The 22,802-nt window shown below is 44.6% G+C and overlaps 1 protein-coding gene across 1 annotated transcript in view; it reads left to right on the top strand.

The window, feature by feature from the left end:
* TGFBR2 (transforming growth factor beta receptor 2) overlaps positions 1-22,802 on the top strand; it is a 93,502-nt gene that overhangs the window by 18,580 nt on the left and 52,120 nt on the right. Inside the window, exons 2-3 of the mRNA XM_029244217.1 lie at positions 15,886-16,051; positions 20,033-20,223. Of these exons, the coding sequence (XP_029100050.1) occupies positions 15,886-16,051; positions 20,033-20,223 (357 nt within the window). The remainder of the gene's footprint in view (positions 1-15,885; positions 16,052-20,032; positions 20,224-22,802) is intronic.

Genomic DNA, 22,802 nt, shown 5'->3' on the forward strand with positions numbered 1-22,802 from the left:
ACTGTCTCTGTCCTGGATCCATGATATCCTAATGTTTATGGAAATAATAGCAATACACTCTAATTATAATACCCTCTTTTCAATACACTCTAATTATAATACCCTCTTTTATTATCTGTGTTTTTAGTTTTAATCTTTAAAGGGCTGGACAAATAGTGTCGTCTTGCAGGAGGAAAATATGCTTAAGTTCTGCCCATGGAGAGGTAGGGATTATAAACCATTCCTGCTGGAAAACCAGGTAGAGAAGTTAAAGAGGCAGGTAGAAATCTCAGGGAGAAAACTTGCTCTGAAGGAATGCTTTTCATTGGGTTCAGCTTCCTTCAAAAGCATCCAGTGGAAGTGGCTTCCCAGAGGGCACTGGGATTTTTCCCCTGTGAATAAATTCTCCCTGCTTGGGCACCTCTCTGCTGTGTTCTTCTGGGAACTCACCCTTATTTGGCGTGCTGTGACTTACACCCTCCCAAAAACCTTGAAAAAAAAAAAGGCCAGTATTTTTCCTGAAATGTTCATTTCCTTGCTGTAGGCTTATGTGGGCTTTGAATGGAAACATGATCTGTGTGCCTCGCTCTGCATTTGGTTCCAGCCATTGAAATGGGGTTTAATAAGAACTTAGGAGTCAGATGGGCCTTATTTTGTGAGCAGTGTATTGTCTTGGGTAGAGGGATTTGCATCTTGAGAGGTGGCGCCAGCTGACTTGAGCCCTCCCAGGTGCCAGCTTGTTGCAAACCTAGTTTGGTTCATTTTTTTCTCACTTCTGGAACCTTCTCCACTGCCACTCACAGCTTATGGGTTTACTGTGGAACTCTAGTCCCTATCCCTGGCTGTCTTCTGTCCCTTCCTCAGTTGTAATACTGCAGATGGCCAATCATTTAATATAAAACACATTCCTTATGAAATCAGGATAGTCAGGATCGAGCTTTAATTTCCAAGGACATCTTAGCCAGTATGCACATCTCTCCTGGGGGACTTCTTTTCTGGTTCTGCCCTGCTTCTCCTTCCATATCCCTTGGAGCCTTTGATTTCAGAGCTCCTTGGAAGCTGAGGAACCCAGGTTTTTTGGGATTTCTTTAGATCAGTGTTGTCGAGTTGACCTTGCTGCTGTGATGAAAAATGTTCTAAATCTAGCCTGGCCACATGCGACTACTAAGCCTTTGAAAATGGCTAGTGCTGCTTGAAACTGGAGGTGTGATTTTATTTAACTTTAGTTAGTTTAAATCAAAATGTCAGCAGCCGTGTGTGCTCCTGGCACCAGGTTACACAGTGCAACCCCGTATAATGTCCTTGAACTTCAGAACAGTGTGTCGGAAAGAAGCACCTTCTCATGGCTGCCCCTGGTCCTCCACCTTTGTGAGCCAGCTCTTCCTGGGAAAGAAACTCTCTTTGACTTCTTTTTAAAAAATGTTATTGAAGAGACTTCCCTGTGGCACAATGGTCAAGAATCTGCCTGCCAATGTAGGGGACACAGGTTCGAGCCCTGGTCTGGGAAGATACTACGAGCTGCGGAGCAACTAAACCCACATGCCACAACTACTGAGCCTGTGCTCTAGAGCCCGTGCGCCACAACTACTGAGCCCGCGTGGCACAGCTACTGAAGCCCGCGTACCTAGAACCTGTGCTCTGCAACAAGAGAAGCCACCGCAATGAGAAGCCCATGTACTGCAACAAAGAGTAGCCCCTGCTCGCCGCAACTAGAGAAAGCCCATGCACAGCAACAGAGACCCAATGCAGCCAAAAATAATTTTAAAAAAAATTTTATTCAAGTATAGTTGATTTACAATGTTGTGTTATTTCTGTACAGCAAAGTGATTCAGTTATACATATACATTTTTTTCATATTCTTTTCCATTATGGTTTATCACAGGATGTTGAATATAGTTCCCCATTCTGTACAGTAGGACCTTGTTGTTTATCACTCTTTGACTTCTGAACTGACTTCTTTATACAGCTAATGTTGACTAACCAATCCTCGAGGTTTTCATTTTCTTTAAACTCTGCCATGACTATTTATACCCTCCGTGCCTGGGTCCAATACATCTTTTTCCCCTATTTCCTCTGTGAGCATATTTTTATTCCTATTCCAGCAAATACGTATTAATTTTTTACAAATGAGAGGAATTTATCAGGAGGGTAGAAGGTTTCTCTTGGAACCTAAGGAAGGGATATGAAACTTGACTTTAGAAGACTAAGGGAAACAGAAAACTGGAAACAGTAAGTGTTTATGGAGGACCAACTACCACATGCCAGGCAGTGTTCACGATTCTGGAGCATGAAGTCTGTGTGTACAAGTGAGTAGAGAGTGATGGTTGTCACACCCCTGTCGGAAAAAGGCAGATGTCTGGGGCAAGAACGTTCTGGTTGGAGGGAACAGCAAGTTCAAATGCCCTAAAACTAGAGGCTGCTTGTCACCTCCCCATGCCCACCATCTCTCATCTTTACTTCTCTCTTTTTACATTTATAGACACACGTTTTTAAATTCGACTCCACAAGAAATGGAGCCAGACTGCAGCTCCGTTGGTGTTGGTAAAAAGATAGGACTAAGATGGGTAAGAGACTGTGGAGTCAGAAGGTACTTTCTCGGTTACCTCTGGGACTATGTAGCTTTTTACACATCTTGGCCTTCACTCCAGCACTGGGTAGGTTTAATGAATGAGATTATTTGACTGCAAATCAAAGATGCCAAAGTTAGCTGCACACAAGAGCTTGCTTAAAAAGTCTTCTGAAGAACTAGAAAGTATTGTAGTTTGAGTTCCTAATCAAAGGTGATTCACAACATGTCATAGTTGAAGTTGTGTACTCCACCCTGAGCCCTCGTACTGAATGGTATTTCAGTATGTAAAGGTGGCCATCGCCCATAGCTGGGAGCAGCCCATTGGATTCCAGTACCAAGTGAGAAGACGCACTTCCAGGGCTTTGTGGTTCTCATTTTTCCATATTAAAATGACTGCTGGATGAATAAAGAAGATGTGGTACATATATACAGTGGAATACTGCTCAGCCATAAACAGAATGAAATAATGCCATTTGCAGCAACAAGGATGCAACTAGAGATTGTTATACTAAGTGAAGTAAGTCAGAAAGAGAAAGACAAATACCATATGATATCATTTATATGTAGAATCTAAAATACGGCACAGATGAACTTATGTACAAAACAGAAACAGACTCACAGACATAGAGAATAGACTTTGGTTGCCAAGAGGGAGGCGGGGGTGGGGGGGGAGTTGAGGATGAGCAGATGCAAACTATTATATATAATATGGATAAACAACAAGGTCCCACTGTATAGCACAGGGAACTATATTCAGTATCCTGTGGTAAACCATCATGGAAAACAGTATTTAAAAAAATTTATATATATATAACTGAATCACTTTGCCGTACAGCAGAAATGAATGCAACATTGTAAATCAACTAGACTTGGTTAAAATAAATTTAAAAAGTAAAATAAAATAAAATGAGTGCTGGGATCTATCTTGGCCCTCCTGCAGCCTATTGACAATCAAACATCATCATGTAAATGCTGCTTTCTCTTCTCAACAGCCTGAGTGGGACTGTCAGGGCTGGGAGGGCTATTGACTTCTCACTCATTGGAAGATAGCATCGTACAGATCGCAGCTACTTACCTCCCCAGAGCCCTTCACACTGTTTACTGTAAATAACAGTCAGGTCATGACAGCCACACGTGATGCCCAGGAAGGGCAGAGACCACCTCACTTTTCTCATCCAGCTGCACTGTGAGAAAACAAGCCAAGTTGCCCAGTTTAAGGGCAGATTCTCAGATTTTGTTTCAGATTTCCTACACTTTGTTGTCCTTTCTTGAAGGCTTAACAGTGCTTGAAACTTGTTTCTTTTTCGTTTCACTTCCTCTGCTTGAACAACATGTAGGGGGAGGTTTAAAAGTGGGCCGTGTTATCTTAGAAACCAAACTGAATCTCCACGTGCTTTTTGCTCTTCTTATGCCAGCGAGTCAAGGGTCGTTCGGCTGCGCCTAATCCATTAAAAGTACCCCCTACACACAAGTTCTAGAATTGGGTCTCTGTTAACATAATGCTGAGACTAGGAGTGCTTTTTACTTTCATTTCCTTAAAATTGACTGTATTTCTTTTCCTTCATTTGCATTTTGGGGAGAATCAGCCTTAAATAGATGGCATCGTGGCAGGAGCTTGATTTTGAATTTTGGCCTTTTAACTCAGCCAACATTTATGGACCCCCCAGTATGTGGCCGACCTGGGCTGAGGCTGTCTGTCCCGGAACAAGAGAGGTGACAGTCCTGCCCTCATGAAGCTGCCAGCCTCTGCCTGCCAGCCTCAGCTAGTTATTTAAACACTTCCCTGTTGTAAATGGGAACAGTCATACCGATCTTTCATTAACTGTCACACGTAATCAAGGCATTGAGCAAGCAAAAGGCTGTTTTGGTATAACCATACCTGTTATTAATGGTTATCATTCAAGCTGATCCCAGAGAATAGATCCAGGGTAACCGTAGATGTTTCTAATGCTGAAGGTTGTCGTTTGAAACTTTACAGTTAAAGTGCCTGTTCTAAATCAGAATTTCCTCCACATCCCCTGTAAAGTTAGAGGAGATGCCTATAGGGGCTGAATGGAAAGTGACCCTCTGTCACCTGACAGCATTTTCCTTCCTTCCAACCTTATGATGCACGAATGACACTGTAGTTTTGTTCTTGGAAGACGGGTCAGCTGCCCTGACCAGGTTTAAGTCTGTGCTCATGAAGGGGGGATGTGGTCCTTCATCAGCGTGCTGAGAAGTGGCACAGAGTGGATTTCTTCATTAGGAGAGAAAACAAAACAGAACGATAGTCTTGAAGCCATTTTTCTTATATAAACGGAATCATGGCATCTCATGCTATTTAAGTAGGGGTGCCAGGTCAGTGCTGGGACATGTTTGAATTGCTCAGCTTTCATGACTTTGGGAGTGGAATTGTGAATATTTTCCAAAATGAAAAGGACCTTAAAAATCATCGTGTTCGACCCAGTATTTGACTGGCAGAGGAGGGGCTGACTGCCCTGGAGCCTGGAGCCAGCTGACTGTCATCTGGAGCTTTCTCCACTCCCAGCCTGGACAGTTCTCCAGTATGACTCGGAGAGCAGTAGCCCCTCATTAATTTTTAGGAGACTAAGTGGCCTCAAGGAGAAGAGATTAAGGACTGTTGCTTTCCATACATCTGAATGGCATTCCTTCTTAACTATAGACACTTAAACATCTAGTAAAGTTGCTGCCGGTGTCCTCCAGTTTTCTGGTCAGCTGTGAATCTAAGTGTCTTGGTTTTGTTTCCTTTCTTTCTTTCTCAGAGAAAGCCAAACATAAGCTTATTTCAACATGTTAGAATTCCAGAGTCTTAAGGCGCCTCCTTGCCTCCCCGTCTCTGAGTGTCAAAACTCACTAATTTTATCAGCACGTTGTCAGGTAACACACTAGGTGTCGCAAAGCCAAAGCAGATCAGCTCTGGCCTATTGCATGTTGTGCAGGGGTCGGCAGAGGACTGGAGAACTGAACTTGATCTTCAACTTACTGCCTGTTTGCGAGACCTAAGCTGGTTATGAACAATATTGCAAAACCAGGTTATTTGGTTCTAGAAGGGTTGTTTAAAGACCCTAAGCACTCCTGGGAACTTTACAGTAACAATGACTGACTTCATTCTATCTCTTTGAAAGCTCTGGATCATCTCAGTAACAAAAGTTATTATATTTCAGTTTGTCTGTTTACTCAGATGTCCTGAAAGATTTCTTAGAAGTCATCAAACTGCTGCATTCTATTGATAAGTGGGAATAGATTTACCAGACTCTTAATTGTCTTGTCATTGTCATGCCTTTCCTGTAATTTTCTTTTGGGAGAGAGAGCATTGCCTGCCCTGTTCCTTTTCTGTTCCAGGGAGTGCTTGTGTGGCACTTTTTACCGTCTAGACAGTTTTCACATGTACGTCAAGCATGTTTTCTCTTTGTTTTGACCCTAAAAAGTACCATTTCATAGATCGAGAAACGGAGGTTCCGAGAAGTTAAGTGGCTGGCCCCCAAACCTGAACTCACACTCAAGTCTTTGACTTGAGAACTCTTGGACTTTACTAACCTGCCCTTATTATAGACGTATCCTAAAATAAAATAAGTGAAGTAATTGCAGAGAACCAAAACTGTCTTCTAAGAAACATACTGCTCCCCCACCCCTACCTGCTCCCCTCAGCTCCAGCTGGCCACACTCAGTCTTTGCCTTCAGCTGGAATGAGTGTACAGCTCTGCTCTTAAACCTCTAGGGGAATCTCTATTTTCTTGTTCATATCAGGAGGGATGAGGGCTTACATATGACCTGTGGCTTTGTCTCTCCTTGGCTGTCTCTCGTTGACGTTCCATAAGTTATTTCACCTCTTTGACCCTTAATCATCTATAAAATGATGATGACAAAATTACATGGCCTTTGTGATGAGTAAATGAACTAATCGTTACAGCACTTAGCACGGGACTAAGCGTTTGGTTTGCATCCAATAAATGGTGATAATAGAAATTATCATGTTGTTGTTATTATCATTTATCCCACACAGATCTGATTTCTAAAGGAGAAAATTTTCCTTTTCCTTGAACTGAAATGTGAGTATCCACATTAGAGAATAAAATGCATATTGGAAAATATCCATATTAGAGAGTTAATCATGAATTTTTACATTCCTGTGAAACCTCTAATATGGGAAGAGAGAATCGAATGGACATGTTAAATACTCACTAATGGTACGCTCAGGTGGCCAAAGGGGCAGGGGTAGGAGACACAGAGGAGCGGCGGGGATGAGGCCGACTTAAGGAGGGGGCACCGCCCCTCCCCGCCAGATATGGTTGTCATGGGATGATGTTGCCTACTGTTGCCCAGTCTTTTTATTTTCTTAAGTGGAGTTGGAAATCCAGCTTTTCATGTGACATCGCCTCATTTTCAAACTTGGTTCACATTTGAAAAAGAAGAGAAGTTAAGCCAAACGATACATCTGGGGGCTGTCCGCGCCCACAACCCCCGTGTAGCGAACTTGGCTGGGCTGCAGCATCTCCCAGCCTGGTCCAGCCCCAGGCTCCTTCGTTGCCAGAAACCAAGCCTCTGAGACTCACCATCTGAAGGAGTACCTCTCCCGAGTGCAGTAGTGTTTCAGCCCTTTTCCAGATCACGAATATGGGAATCATCTGCTTTGACTGATATTTTCACATACTTCATAAAACTGTAATTGAAAAACCTTTGCGGCACCGGGCCTGCATCAGGACACTGCAGCCCATTTTGGAAGAGAGGTAGGGAAAAACCACCACAGAAATTTAGAAATGTAAAAGCTGGATCTCACAGGAGATTGATATTCCGACCAAATTCCTTGCTCGGTTGAAGCAAACGGCTCAACCCAGATGCCTATTTTTCTGATTCTCAAACAGTTGCTACCTTTTGAAAAATCCCTTCTTATCGGATTTTGTATTAGTTCTGGCATTTTGCATTCAGCTGCCTCAGCATTTTGAGTTAAAGTACTGTTTAATTCCTAAATAAATAACTTAATGGAAAAGCATATCTTTGGGTAAACCGTTTCCAAAGTTCTTTTGCTAAAAATCATTTTTGTGCAAGTTTTTTATTTCCTGTAGGATCATAAGCATCTTGAAAAAAGAACCATGCCCTATTCTGTCCAACCTTTCCATAAAGGGTTAATTTGAAGGCTCTTCCAGAGCAGATAAATGATGCATGTTTGTTTATGTTGGCTAATATTTTTGGTAAGTAACAAATGATTTTAGCTGAATTGGAATGCGATAATGCTCCATAAATCTTGTGCTCATTATCTTGCCTCTATCAGACTATTTACCAATGTTGTTTTGACTGTCACTAAGAGAGTTAGTTAATCATCTTTTATTTTCAATAATCTCTGGGTTATTTTCCTTGTTGCTACAGTCCACCATCCAAGTCATATCAACTGAGGGAGAATTGTTTTCTCAGTTACTATTACTAAATGTAAAGGGCCAATTTTAAAGCCCTTCCTAGCAGGAAAGTTATGGTTTTGACAGACTATGAATTAGCGCCACAGTCTAATCTTCACTTGATGAACCATCCTATGTGCAATGATATGGCTTCATTTTTTCAACTTGTTTCCTCTTTTCCTCAGCCCCAGCCCTGCATGCTCTTGGGTTTTGGCTCATTTCAAAAACTCTACAGTTAGGATTTGCCAGATAAATGCACTGTTAAAATGAGCTTTCTCAATGATAAACTAAGATTGGCAAGTACGGATGGTGGTATTTGTTGCAGACTGCTCACCTCTGTCCAGCTCTCAGAAGGGTGTTTTATCCATGAGATCCCTGTTAAAGATGAAGGATCTCTATAAAAGTTGAGAGTGCTAAAAGTGTTTCAACTCTTTGAACAGGGCAGAAGTGACTGTATTCTGAAATACTGCCTCTGGCAACAATATAGATATTTCCATCTGCAAGAATCATTTTAAATGTTTGGGTTTTGTTACCTGATATATGACCTGATTCTGGGACATATATCAAAAAAAAAAGAAAAAAAAAAAAGCAAATTCAACAACTTGTTTGAGAACTCAAACTGCATTTCACTCCTTAGTGATCCAAGAAATTCAGGGATAAGTAAGAAAACAGAGCATGCCTATTTGGGAGCTATTTGGAATTAGAGGGGCCGGGGAGTGTTAAATAGGGAAGATGCAGGTGAAACTCCTGCTCAGTTATTTTATGTTTGTCACTGGAAAAAGCAATTATTTTTCCATTCAGTTACAGCTTGTTTTATACTATATATAACTCCTTTAATATTTCCTTGTAAATCAAAATTAAAAAATCCTAGTTCAAAGGCACAATCAAGGGACTTCCCTGGTGGCGCAGTGGTTAAGAATCCGCCTGCCAGTGCAGGGAACATGGGTTCGAGCCCTGGTCTGGGAAGATCCCACATGCCGTGGAGCAACTAAGCCCGTGTGCCACAACTACTGAGCCTGTACTCAAGAGCCTGCAAGCCACAACTACTGAGCCCGCATGCCACAACTGCTGAAGTCCGCATGCCTAGAGCCCGTGCTCTGCAACAAGAGAAGCCGCTGCAATGAGAAGCCCGCACACTGCAACTAAGAGTAGCCCCTGCTCGCCGCAACTAGAGAAAGCCCGTGTGCGGCAACAAAGACCCAATACAATCAAAAATAAAAAAATAAAATTTAAAAAAAGGAACAATCAAGTTTTCCATTTAAAGTACTATATTGAATTAATCCCTTTGAAACATCCCTTAATTCCTTAATCTGCTACAAATTTATGTTTATACAGCTCTTAAAACCATCCATAGTAAACTGTTAAACTTATGAGCCAAAAAGGGCTAAAAAAAAGAAACCCTCAAAGCTAAGTTCCCTCAGTTGAACAAGTCACAGAGGGTGGGGAATTATACACATAAATGCACACACACACACTCTCACACTCACACACACACCTCTGCCTCCTTTCCAGGTCATTCACAGTTACCTACATAACAGTGAATTTAGGCTGGAGTTTTATTAAGAGGGTCTACAACTGTCCAGATTCAGTGGTTTATTCACCAGCCCTTGACTTTTAAGTTTTTAAACCAGGCATTGAGTTTCTTCAGTTCATTTTTAGAAGGGAATAGTCCTATAATGAGATTAGATAGGCAAAATTGGATTCTGTTCTTGCCTGTTGTGCTCTTGCTGGGACATTTTTTATGCCTCGTCTATCTTCTTGCCTGTTCTAAATCCAGCTTTGGCCAAGCCATGCTATGACCTGCGTACACACCTCAGACATCGTGTACCTCATCTTCTGTCCATCTGTAAAACAGAGGATGCGTGTTTGTTGAATAATTCGCTGTCTTCAGAGATCCTGCCCCTAGATTGTTTAGATCCCTCATTCTGCTCAACCTCTCCTGGTCTATGCTCTGTTCCCAATCAAATGCCTATCTGTCCTCTTGTGCCTCTCAAAACCAGACTCTGGCCTCCCAGTTACCTTAGTGGTGGTTTCTCCAGTACTGATCCTGGTTCCCAGAGACTTTGGGGGACTGTCATTGGAGAAAAGCCCCTCCTTTCCTGCTTTCAATATACTTATAATTATTTAAGGGATGAGGGTTAAAATACAATTTAAAAACTAATAAGGTATCGCCTTGTATTAGAAGTTCCAAGTATGCAATAGAAGTTCAGAGAAGGGAAATCTTCCTAAACTATCTTTGACTTAATTACGAGGGTCTTTTTTTGTTTTCTTTGTTTGTATTTAGCAGTTAGCCAATTTATTTGACTCGCTGGGGAATGGCTTTCTTTCATGACGAGTCATGAAGGGCCCTGTGAGTTGTTTGACTGGATGCTTTGTTCTGGGTGGGATGGCACGTGTGACAGTCCAGTAGACTGGTCCCACCGGGTCTCGGGGGCCATGGGTGTCTGTTGCCAGCATCGCAGACCATGGCGGCTGGCTGCCAGATGGTTGCCTCTGTGTCTGACTCTGAAATGCCAACTGCACTTAAAAACCTTCTTGCCGAGAACAAGTCTTTCCATTGTGGCCCATATGGTGATCAGAACCTCTGGGTCCACGATCGTTTACAAGGCCAGGAGCAAGAGAAGAGCAGATGGAAAGAACTATAAGAGGAGACCATGCCTGGAAAAATGGTGAGGAGGAATCGGTATTCGATTTTGCTAGATCCAGAATGCGTGGAGAAAGGGAAATCATGGCCAGCCACAAACTGGGTTCTCCGCAAACTTCCTGCCCAAAGTATGGACAGGCAGCATCGGCACCAGCTGAGGACAGAGTCGCTGTCCTACCCTGGATGGTACCTGCGAGTACCTGGCGAGGCTCTAGTGCCTTGTTCTTTCATCAGACACGTATCTGGGGGTTGCTGTGAAGGTAGATGATTGACAGCTACAATCACTTGACTTTCTAGAAAGTAGATTACCCTCAATAATGTGAATGGGCCTCCTCCAATCAGTTGGAAGGTCTTACAGGCAAGAACTGAGGTTTCCTGGAGAAGGAATTCTGCCTTAAAACTGCAGCACTGATTCCTGCCTGAGTTTCCAGCTTGCCGGCCTGCACTAGAAATTCCAGACTTGCCAGCCCCACCATTGCATGAGCCAGTACACTCCATACACATACCCCAGTGGGCTTAACATATTCTCAAGGGATCTGTGTGCTTGTTAATATCTGAGGAGCACTGCTCTGAATCATAGTGAGTTTTGTTTGCCAGTTGCCGTGGATTATTCTTTGAGATGCTGCACTTGGTTATATCAATTTTAATGATCCTGCTATGAAATTTATAGCACAAAGCAAGACATCCACAGGTGTTTGTAGAATAAATGAATTCCTAAATGCCCCCAAAACATGCCATAAAACAACAGTAGATAGATGCAGGAATTCAAAGATACGTGAATGCATTTCTGCCAAAGTGTTTGGGATTATATGTGGAATTTTGAGATTTTACCTAATAGCTCAGCTAATAGTAGACACCATTCCAAAGTTACGGAGTAACAATTTGTATGCAAAATTCCTAATATTTATCTGGGATAATCTAACCTTTATTAGACTGCTCATCTATGACCTTCAAAGACAGTAGTACTATTCCAGAAATAGACATAGCTAAGCATTTACTTAGTTCTTATTCTCAAGACTCGGAACCTCTGTCTCTAGGTAGTGAGTTTGGGGAAAATGTGCCCTAAAATGAGGAAGGCAGTGTGATCTAGACTGAAGGTCTTGCTGTTACTTATGGGTCTGTTTGAAGAGAAGTGACATGTGATGGGCCATGTGATACTGTCATATGCTGGAGGAGGCCGTCCTCATTCACTTCCTTTACTGGCTGGCTTTCCAGGTGAGAGATCTTCTCATTCTGGAGAACGTTACGAAGAGCTCATTTGCCTGTTACAGATAGAAAATTCACTGAGGATGGTCAGTTGCTCACAGAGCGTCCCTAGGCAGGAAAATACACCTTAATATGAGATCATCTTAACTGAAGACACTTAAGAGAGTAATTTTCCAACCTGCGTTGGAAGGAATTTTGAAGTTGTTTGGGGTTGGCTATAGGGTTCATTAGGTGGTGTTTGTTATGCTGTTGTTTAGAGAAATATCTTTGTTCCTGGCTAGTTAGGTGCATGCATTAACTCTTCATTCCTTTGGCTTCACAAAAATTATGTATTAAGCATACGATGTTGTTTGCGATGACAGTAGCTTTTTCTGTGGACTGGAATGCACAAGAGGCAGTTGTAAGTGGAGTGAATCACCATCCCCCCCAACGTTCTGCCCCACTGGCTCTGCCCCCCACTCTGATTAGCCTTGAACTATCCAGCATGTTCTCAGTGACCTGCGAGGACTCCGGGGTGGGCCTCAGATTCTTCACCTGGGGCTATGGGCTTTCAGGGAATCTGTGAACCAGCCTCTGAAACCGTGAGCAAAAGCTTGTATGCATTTCTCGCTGTCCCCTCGCCCCAAAGTGAGTACTTAAAGCCTTTATCAAGATTAGCTGACCCCCAGTAAAGGTGAAGGGAGCCATGCTCCTGCACTTCTCTCTCTATCCCACCACTGCACCTGTTCACAAAGGACAACACTGGCCTTAAATGGAGGCTGGACGCTATTTGCTGGTGGAATCATCCAGATCAGGAGCCTCCTGGGTCCGCTAGTATGGAGTGCCTGGTGGGGGTGGGGGCATGGCAGTGACTATGCCCTGTGTCAAGGCTTTCGAATTTTTCCAATTAAAAAAAAGCTTGTCAAGCTAAAAAGTCTGCTCACCTTAGCAGTGGTAGCTTTTACTGTAACAAAGGGAAAAATGGGGCCCCCTCGCTGGGTACTCAGGAGGCTCTATGTGATAACGTAGCACCTTGACTAGCACATAGTAGGTGCTTAATATGGACAAGTTCTGTTGTATACGCCCCCCTCCCTCCACATGCCTGTGCCTCCAAGTGTGAGTCAAGTTGTCCTTTTGCCTTTTCCCTAGAATTCAGCCGTGAGATTTCTCTTTTTTGGCCTCTCCATCTGGTAGCAGGGCTGTGCATCTGCCTGTCTCCCAGCCCCCTGAGCCCTGCAGCCTACTGGCCCCTCTTTCTTCTTCTTTCTCTCTTCTTTTTTTTGATGACCCTTTTTTTGTCTCTTCCCTGTGCATTGTGTTCTGCAGGCATCAGATCTAAAGCACTTATACTTGTCCACACATCTGTGGTTGCCACTGCAGCTCCCAGCACCAGTCACATCTGGCTTTTTTCTCTCCCATCACTCCTGACTCTGCCACTTTTGTCACACTTCTTAGCTTCTGTTAGAAAAGGATCTGCCAGCCCAGGGAAGGACTCCTTTCCATCAGCAGTGTGTCAAAGTGCTAATCGCGTGGCTTTAGGTGTGTGTTTTTCACAAGGAAACATCTTCCAGCTTTACTGAGGGGCTACCCCACCACTGTCACATACATTATATATGTGTTTGTGTGTTGGGGGCAGGGAGGGTATTTTTGTGCTGATTTGTTTTGTGCCAGTTATGTCGTTTCCAACTAATTCCAGGTCAGGGTCTCAGCCTTGGTTGCACGCGAGAATCGAGAATTGTCTGAGCAGCTTCTAAAAGACCTGGTGCCCAGGCCACTCTCCAGAATAATTAAATCAGCATGTCCGGGGTGGGGGTGGGGCTGCTTCATGAGTTTTTTAAGCGCTCTAAGTGATGGATTCCAACATGGCCCCAAAGTTGATAACCACTAATAGAGGCTAAAATCCTAAAATGCTGGAAGGCTGAATTCCAAGTCTTGGAGGCTTGATTTTATATTTAAAAACAGCAACTTTCTAACCAGCAAAGAGATGTTTGTCTGAAACTACTCTATTAAAAAAATCAAACAAACAGAACCTGGCCTAGCTTTTTTTTGTTTGTTTTGCCTTGCCTATGTCTTGTAGGGAAGCCTGAAGGGTTAAATTAGCTGTTTCACAAATGGATCCAAATCTAACCATTGTAGAAAATATATATATTCATTGTTGTCTTAGTCCCAAATGGAACACAAGATTCAGAGAGCATTGTGGCCTGTATTTTTAGCTAAGCTTAGTTAGAGCTCTTGGTTTGGGAGACATTGAGAATTTCAAAATAGTTTGTCACCTAAAAATACACTTCCTGAAATGAACTTGAGGCCTGAGAGGGATGAATGGGTTTATTTTTTTGCTTCTATATTTAATGTACCACAAGAAAGCAAATCTTAAATTTATATAGGTTTATATTTTTAGAGACCCAGGAAACAGGTGCTGTGCCCAGGCAACAAAGACGTCTGCGTGGCAAAGTGTCGGTGACAGAAACTAGAATTCACGGGCAGGGAGCGGCCATGGGAGGTCTTGGAAGCTGTGCATCGGGACTTAGGCTGGAGCGTCCTTAACACAGAAGAGGACGAGGAAGATTTGCTCAGGCCTTTCCAGTGGTGACCCTGGGAGAAGCACCCTCCTGCTTCCTGATGGAGTCTGGTCTAGTGCCCCCTGCTGTCTGAGTGCTTAATCTTTCCTAGTCTAGCAAAGAAGTGTCTTTGCGTTCAAGTTTGTTGACAATAGCGTGGTCTCACTCTCCAAACTCATGCCTGTAGTTACCACCATTGCCAATGGAAAAGGGTCTCATTGAGGGAAAAAAGAGGGAAGGGGTGTTATACCTTTTTAGCACCTCTCAGCATGCAGATATGTGTTGCCAAGGACTGTGTGTCTTCAGTGTTACTGGTGAATGTGAGTGAATATTGAGTGTATCATCACACTCCCCCAAGGGGAGGGAGGAAGCTCTCTGTCCCTTCCCACCTGGCGCCAAGGCCAGATGTGAACTTCTTGTGTTCATTCCTTCGTGTATTAGCTAGTCACCATTGATTCAGTACGCTTGTTCGGATGTCTTCTATGTGACAGCCCCTCTTCTTGGCCCTGGAGAAGCAGTGTGGAAACAAGACAGAGAAGGCCTCATGGAGCCTGCATTTTGGTGGATGGAGCAGAAGCCAGTGAGTGATGGAGGTTGTGCAGAAGATCAAACAAAACCCTATGTTGGTTCCTTGTGGGCTGCTTTAGGATGAAGAGGTGACATTTAACCAGAGATCAGGAAGGTGACAAGAAGGCAGGCAAAGGGCACAGCAAGGGAAGGGCCTGAGGAAGGCAGGAGCTTGGCTTCTTCCAGGAAAGGCCCGTGTGTCTTAAAAGGTAGCGAGTGAAGAATTAAGAGGGCGGCTGGTGGTGGTGGGAGGGATGAGGTCAGAGAGGTTGCCGACAGCAGACCCTTGAGATGGAGCTTGCTGGCACTCACCTGTGGGACTCCAGGCCTCACCTGTGTGTGTGTGTCTAGGAGACACACTTTATCAACTGAGTTGGCTCAAGGCAACAGGAAGCAGGCAGAGCCAGGCTCTTGCAAAGAAGGCCTGGATAGCTCTGTCGGGTGTAGGTCAGGAAAGCGATGGCAAAGTCCCACCTCACCCCCAGGGTCTCCTCCGAGCTGGCCGACCCCCTTTCCCCACGTCACAGCTCTGCTCCTCGGGACCCCTCTCTGCCCATGAGGTGGGGACTCTCGTCTGGCTCCCATGTCTTCTGTGCCTCTCTTCATTTTGGGTTGCCCTGCCCTGGTCTGTTTTCGTGTCCATCCACCAGCTAAACTATAATTTCCTTAAGGGCACGCTCACCAGCACCCAGCACCATGCAGTGGGGCAACGCAAGCTCTGTCTCTGGATTGAATGAGGAGGGTTTTGTAGAAAGAGTGCCTTATGACGCTCACTGACAAAGGCAAGAAGTTACCAAACCTCCTCCATCCCAACCATCTCCACGCTGCCCTGGCTTTCATTACCGAATTCTCATCTGATGTGGAGGCCTTATGTGGCCTTTCTCCGCATTCATTCTTCTGACACCAGGTTCATTTGAAATTGCATCGTATCAGGAATCCACTGGCAGCTGATTGTGTTGGTTAATCATGTAATGCATCTCTTTTCCCTCCCAGTTAACAGTGACATGATGGTCACTGACAATGGTGCCGTCAAGTTGCCGCAGTTGTGTAAATTCTGTGATGTGAGATTGTCCACCTGTGACAGCCAGAAGTCCTGCTGGAGCAACTGCAGCATCACGGCCATCTGTGAGAAGCCGCAAGAGGTCTGCGTGGCTGTCTGGTAAGGTTGCCCTGTAACACCTTTCTTTCCCCTTTTATAAGCAGTGTGCGTTCGTGGTACATAGTCATGTGTCTCCATGCCCGAAACTTCGACATCTGTCCCATTCCCTTCCCTTTAGAGCATCTCTTTTTCAGTCATTCAGTGTAATTTCTAGAGATACGCTATACATTTTCAAATATACACATGCACCTTTACTATTTATAAGTCCGGAAACCATTCCTTGTGTCAAGGAGAGGGATTTGCCACTAGTCATTTAATTGAGACCCCTTGGGATCCCCGTAGTGACGCCAGGAGCTTTGTTCTTCTGACACAAACTCAGTCCTGTTTCGTGGAGATGAAAGGTGGGCTGTTGCAAGAGGGACGCACTTGTCAAAAACGGGGGAAGTGACTTGGCATCAGGAGACAACCTATTCTTTAGTCAGAAGCCTTGGCCAGTGCCTCACACCACTGCTGGGCCAAATACTGCGTCTTCCTCTGGGAGCAGGACCACATCTTCCTCTTGGAGCAGATCCCCTTCTCTCCCTCGCTCTGTCCACCCCTCCCTCCCCTCCCCCTCCCCCCTCCCTTTTCCCCTCCCTCCCTCCCTCCCTTCCTCCCTCATCCTCCCGTCTTGCCAGGCATGCACGCACACGCACACACACACACACACACACACACACACACACACGCACACACAGTGGGTGCTCATGAATCATTTGATTAACTCATAGTTATGAATTGGGAGTATAAGCCAGAGATTAAAAAAAAATAGAGATCATTAAGAGAGTCCTTATTTTATAAAAAACTACACATTCATTAATGAAATATAACATTTTGAAGCCTTATTCTGATGGTTTCAATTTATCAGCTATTTTTTTAAAGTAACCTCTGTGTCTCCTGGCCATTTGCAAATGAGCATGTAAACCCAGATATCTTGCCCCGCTCCTTTTGGAAGGAGTCTTTTGAGACTTTCTCTGGACCGTGTATACTCAGCCTTGATGATAAATCTGAAACCCTGGCACATTTCCCTACGTACCAGGACATGAATTAGGTTCGTAAGAACTAAAGGAATGTTAACAGCTAAAGATCTGTCACAGCAGCTTGCCATACCTGCCAGCTGCACTTGTGTCCAGCTCTGAGTGGTGGTTTTGAAAAAGGGATTTTGACAGAGATGGTGTTCAGAGCAGAGGCACGAGTGTGATCCGAGGTTCAGAAGCGTGCCATCTGAGGGCTGGTGGGGGCAGTTAGCCATGGCTGGTCCAGTAAAGAGGACGTGGGCTCTGTTGAGAGATCTGAAGGGCTCTCAAGTGGAAAATATAGTCAACTTGTCGTGCAGAACTCTGCAGGACAGGAGACCCACAGCATTTACAAGGGGACAGACAGACTTGTACTCAGGATCAGTTGAAACGTTTTCTCAGTCGTGGTTTCCCGCCAGTGGGCCAGGCTTCCTTCTCTGGAAGGGTCAGACCAAGTTCGAGAGGATGGAGGACCGCTTGTCAGGTTTGGGGCAGGAAGCCTCAGACCCCAGACCAGCTGACCCCAGGCTCCTCTTCATTCCTGTTTTCTGCTGACTGTCTTTACTTAAATATCCACTGGAGGTGAGAACATACTTCTACACCCAAACAGGCTCTTTTCATTAAAGGTAGTTTCCCTACCCCAGTACAAGTCCGAGGGGTGGAGTGTGAATCACACATCCCTGGCATTGAAGCTTTGCTGTCTCAGAAGATGCGGGCATGTGGGGAAGCCTCTCTGTGCCCTCTGTGTCTCAGCCCTAAAGATTAAATACAGTGAACGTTATTTTTACCTTTCTGGGCAAAGACACATTTGGATGTGGAGAGAGGGAGGTGCCAGGGATGCTGTCCTGCACCCCCGCCCATGCAGCACTGAGGTGCACACCCTGGGCTGAGGGATCACCCCAAGCCCTCCAGGGGTGCTCCTCTTGTCTGCTCCCCGAGCTGCTTCATTGGAGTCCGGCAGGTTCAGCCTCTCTGTACCAGCAGCCAGCATCCCAGGACTGGTTGGTGCAGTGGCCCAAACGCCTGACCACTTTGCCTCAGCTTGGGACAGCTCTGATGGGCCATCCCAGCCCCCAGCTGCCCAGAGGTCAGCAGAGGCCTCATCGCGACCCCCCTCCCTGCTCTGTGCAGCATTGCTGCCTTTGGCCCCTGCAGGGGAATCTCCCTAGAGCTCCTGCACAGAGATCCAGAGATCTCACAGCCTCAGAGTCTGTGTCCAGGGCACGCACACTTGGACACTAGGCTATCTTAGGAATAGCCCAGTGGGGGAATAAAAGACTCTGCTCTCTGTGGTGGTACTCTCCCACGATCAGTTTTAGTGTTCTTTTCATTCATTCGCTGATTCATTCATTTATTTATTTATTTTTAATTAATTTATTTTTTGTGGTACGCGGGCCTCTCACTGTTATGGCCTCTCCCGTTGCGGAGCACAGGCTCCGGACGCGCAGGCTCAGCGGCCATGGCTCACAGGCCCAGCCGCTCCGCAGCATGTGGGATCTTCCCGGACCGGGGCACGAACCTATGTCCCCTGCATCGGCAGGCGGACTCTCAACCACTGCGCCACCAGGGAAGCCCTCATTCATTTATTGAACTAATGCCAGTTGTGCACTCTTACCATGTGAAATGCTTAAGTCCTTTTCAAGGATAGAAATATTTTAGAACCAAAATTAATTTCATAACTGTGGTTCTTTTGTCGCAGGTATTGACAACCTCTTCAGTAGCAGGACAAAGAAGTCTGTATTTATTTCACTGTGTCCTCCCTTTCTGTGCTCCAGTGTACCCACAGATGTTTTGCACAGTGGGCCCTGCCTGTCCAGGAGACACCGTTACAGCACTGAGTGGAGGAAGCAATTGAGGACCTTATGGAGCCTCAAGTACTGTGGTTGAGTTTCCTCCCTCTGATTCTAGTTCTATAGGCAGCGGGGGGTGGAAGTCAGGGGGCTCTGAAAGAGCTGCCCCAGGGCTGCAGAGCAGCTTTCCTTCGTGGCTCACAGTTTCTTCCTTGTCCCATCCCGGGGCCTCTGGAGGCTTCACAAGGCAGGGACACCGTGCTTTTCCCTGGGATCCCGGAGGACTCAGCACGGCTTCATTTTGTTACCAAAACCAAACACAAACCCCCACCTACGCAGGCGGGCACACAACTATGGGGGCAGGGAGGGAGGTGCTTTTGTTTCATGGCCACTGTTTTTGCCAAGACTTTCCAGTAGCTTGGGGGTTAAGGATAGGTAGGGGTTTTGGGTTTTTTTTAGTTTTTTTTTTTTCAAAATTTATTACTTTTTAATTTTTTATACAGTCTTTAAAGATTATGCTCCATTTGTAGTTATTACAAAATATTGGCTATATTCCCATCCTTGAGCCTGTCTTATACCCTCCCACTCTCCCCACCTCCCCACTGGTAACCACTAGTTTGTTCTCTGTATCTGTGAGTCTGTTTCTGTTTCGTTACATTCACTAGCTGTACTTTTTAGATCCCACATATAAGTGATATCGTATAGTATTTGTCTTTCTCTGTCTGACGTATTTAACTTAGCGTAATGCCCCCCAAGTCCATCCATGTTGCTGCAAATGGCAAAATGTCGTTCTTTTTATGACTGAGTAATATTTAGCTAGATTCTGTCCAGCAAACTAGAGATGCAATGCTAGCCTCACAGTGCGGTCAGGATGGAAGGTTTGGAGTCACCCCAAGGACCTAGCGATCTCCTGTTTCCCCACGCCCTCCCTTTAATGATTTAATTAAGGCATAACGTGTAAAGTTCTCTGACAGGTTTGTCTCCAAGGAAAGCCCTCACGTTATGATCCTAAGTGGGTTCTGAGATAAGCAAAGGAAAGACTGAAGTGCGTGGAAAAGCACAGGACATGACGAGACAACCTGTAAGTGATGGAGAACAGGAGGCAGCGCTGCTGTTAGAAACAATGTCCTGATGGAGATACAGCCCAGACTGCTTCCCTATGGGACCATACTCACCCCTCCTTCTCTGTACCCCAGGAGAAAGAATGATGAGAACGTCACACTGGAGACGGTCTGCCACGACCCCAAGATCGCCTACCATGGATTTGTCCTTGACGACGCTGCTTCTTCAGAGTGTATAATGAAGGAAAAAAAGGGGTCTGGAGAGACTTTCTTCATGTGTTCCTGCAGCTCTGAAGAGTGCAACGACCACATCATCTTCTCCGAAGGTGAGTGTTCTTCTTGGGATGGTCTGCAGGCTCAGGGCACATCCCTTCCTGGCTGGTGCTGGCTGGTGGGCTCACACTGGGGATCAGGCCCCCTTCACCTGTTGGAAAGAGGGGCTTAAGGGGTAGCAGGGTTGGCTCTGGTCTGTATCAAATCTGGTTCCCGGGGCCCACGTTATGATTTGTCACTGAGAAATAGTTTGTGTCACCCAGAGCAGTGGTTCTCAAAGCGCAGTGCCTGGAACAGCAGCAGTGGCATCACCTGAGAACTTGTTAGAAATGCAGATTCCAGGGTGCCACCCCTGACTGTGGAACCAGAAACTCTGGGTGCGGGCCCAGGGTGATTCTGAGGCAGCTCAAGTTTGAGAACGACTGGTCCAGAGTTGGGAGGAGGCTGTATGATTCAGGAGGGAGACTTTAACTCAAGTTATTGTGTGTACATACTCCTAGGATTTGTCTAAAGGGGAAAGTACATTAACCTCAGTAATGATAGCCTGTTGGATGCACACTTGTCTCTATCCATCATGCATATTGTGTTGGCCAAAAAGTTCGTTTGGGTTCTGTAACATCTTCCACATAAAGCCAAATGAACTTTTTGCCCAACCCAATATTATCCCTCCTTCCCTCCCCTCTTTCCCTACTCCCTCCCTCTCTCCCTCCTACCTTCCCTCCCATCTTCCATCTGCCCATCCATCCATCTGCCCGTCCATCCATCCACCCACTTTTCCATCTCTCCATCTGCCCATCCATCTCTCCATCTGTCTATGCATCCATTCATCTATCTGTCCATCTGTCCATCCATCTCTCTGTTCATCTATCCATGTATCTGTCCATCTGTCCATCCATCCAAACACCTGTCCATCTGTCCATCCACTCAAACACCAATCCATCTGTCCATCCATCCACCATCCATCTGTACATCTGTCTGTCCATCTATCTGTCCATCTGTCCAACCATTCATTGCACCCACTCATCCATCTTTCCATGCAAACAGTTGATCATACTATAAATGTTACCTGGCAATATTTTTTTCACCCACCCACTTTTACTTCTCTTCTAAACAAGACAATATATGTAGATATATTGTACACCTTTTAATTGTTGTCCAGAATTGCATAATATGGCATATCTTCTATGAGTGACTTAACCATTCTTAACTTATTCCCAAATAAGTTGGTAGCTTATTTTAGGTGTCTCCAGTTTTCCACTTAACACTACATTGACTATCTTTGTAAAAACATCTTATACATTTGTGCTAGTATTTCTGCAAGATAGATTTCTAGAAATGAAATTTCTGGATCAGAGGTATGCACATTTTAAATTTGGATAGCCACTATTAAATTGTTCTCCTCCCCCAGAAGATATATAAGCATATGAATTTCCATCTACTTTCTCCAGCACTGGAGATTATAAGCCTTTTAATTTTTCCAGGCTGATGATGCAAATAATATTCTCTTGATTTTAGGAATATAAATTCAGCATGGGGAAAGGTTATTTTAGCCCCAAATAGGTCCAATTCAATAGAAACTCCTTTTGGAACACAAGTGCTGGGTCGACACACTATCCCTGCTACTGTGTGTGTCCCAAATATGGAAAGTGATGAGTCTCATGCTTTGTGTATGGTGCTCATGGGCATTGCAGACCCACCTCTTGCTCTCCGTGTGTCCTTCAGCCAGTTTCCCTCCCTTCCTGTTCTACACTCCACCTGTGCCAATTTCTCAGTGTACAAAGGCAGGCATGTACATCTTGTCAGCGCAACACTTTCCAAAATCATTCCCCTCTCCTGTTTTTTCGTCCTACAGGCACTCCATGTCTCTCATTTTCCTTATGTAATTTGAGTTAGAGGGACATTGTAACTAGATTAAATCACACTAAAACATGGTAACCTTGATATCCTGGTTTACCGTGTTAACCTTCCCCAAGTACTTCACCTCTAAAAACAAGGCCCAGGCTAAGCCAAAGGAATTAATCCCTAATAGTGGAATATCCAGACATGTTTATTACCATCTATGAAACTTTTATCTCCTTTTGCATACTGGCTTATCCACAATGGAAGAATTTATTTCATTCAAAGGGGACAAAAGTTGATAAATGGCTTGCAAGTTGGATATATTTTATATATATGTATATTACTATAAGCTCTTAAGGTATTTATGACTTCAGTTTTCAGCATATTTTCAACTCATGTGATAATCATGGGCCCACATTCATGTTTTCCCTCTTATTCATTATCAGACTGTTTGTTTATGAGGTGAGATAATCAGCATAAAGGTGGTTTCTCATTGTACAACTCAAGAAATCCAGCACAGCTGATGACTCAGATATTTGAGTGATTTCAGAGTTCTAAAATGCTCCAGGGAGTATGCTTAAAAATAACCATCTCTCTTCTCTCTATTTGTTGTAGGGGGATATTTTCATCCCCTACAACATCAGGTATTAGGAAGAACACTTTGGGGTCCATTTCTCTTATTGCCACCATCTCTTCTTTATATTAAGGAATGAAAACTTTTTTTTTAATTGAAGTATAATTGACTTACAATGTTGTGTTAATTACTGATGTACAACAAAGTGACTCAGTTATG

Source organism: Monodon monoceros, unplaced genomic scaffold (assembly GCF_005190385.1).
Source record: "Monodon monoceros isolate NGI ecotype Baffin Bay Population unplaced genomic scaffold, NGI_Narwhal_1 Super_Scaffold_3, whole genome shotgun sequence".
Classification (NCBI taxonomy): Eukaryota; Metazoa; Chordata; class Mammalia; order Artiodactyla; family Monodontidae; genus Monodon; species Monodon monoceros.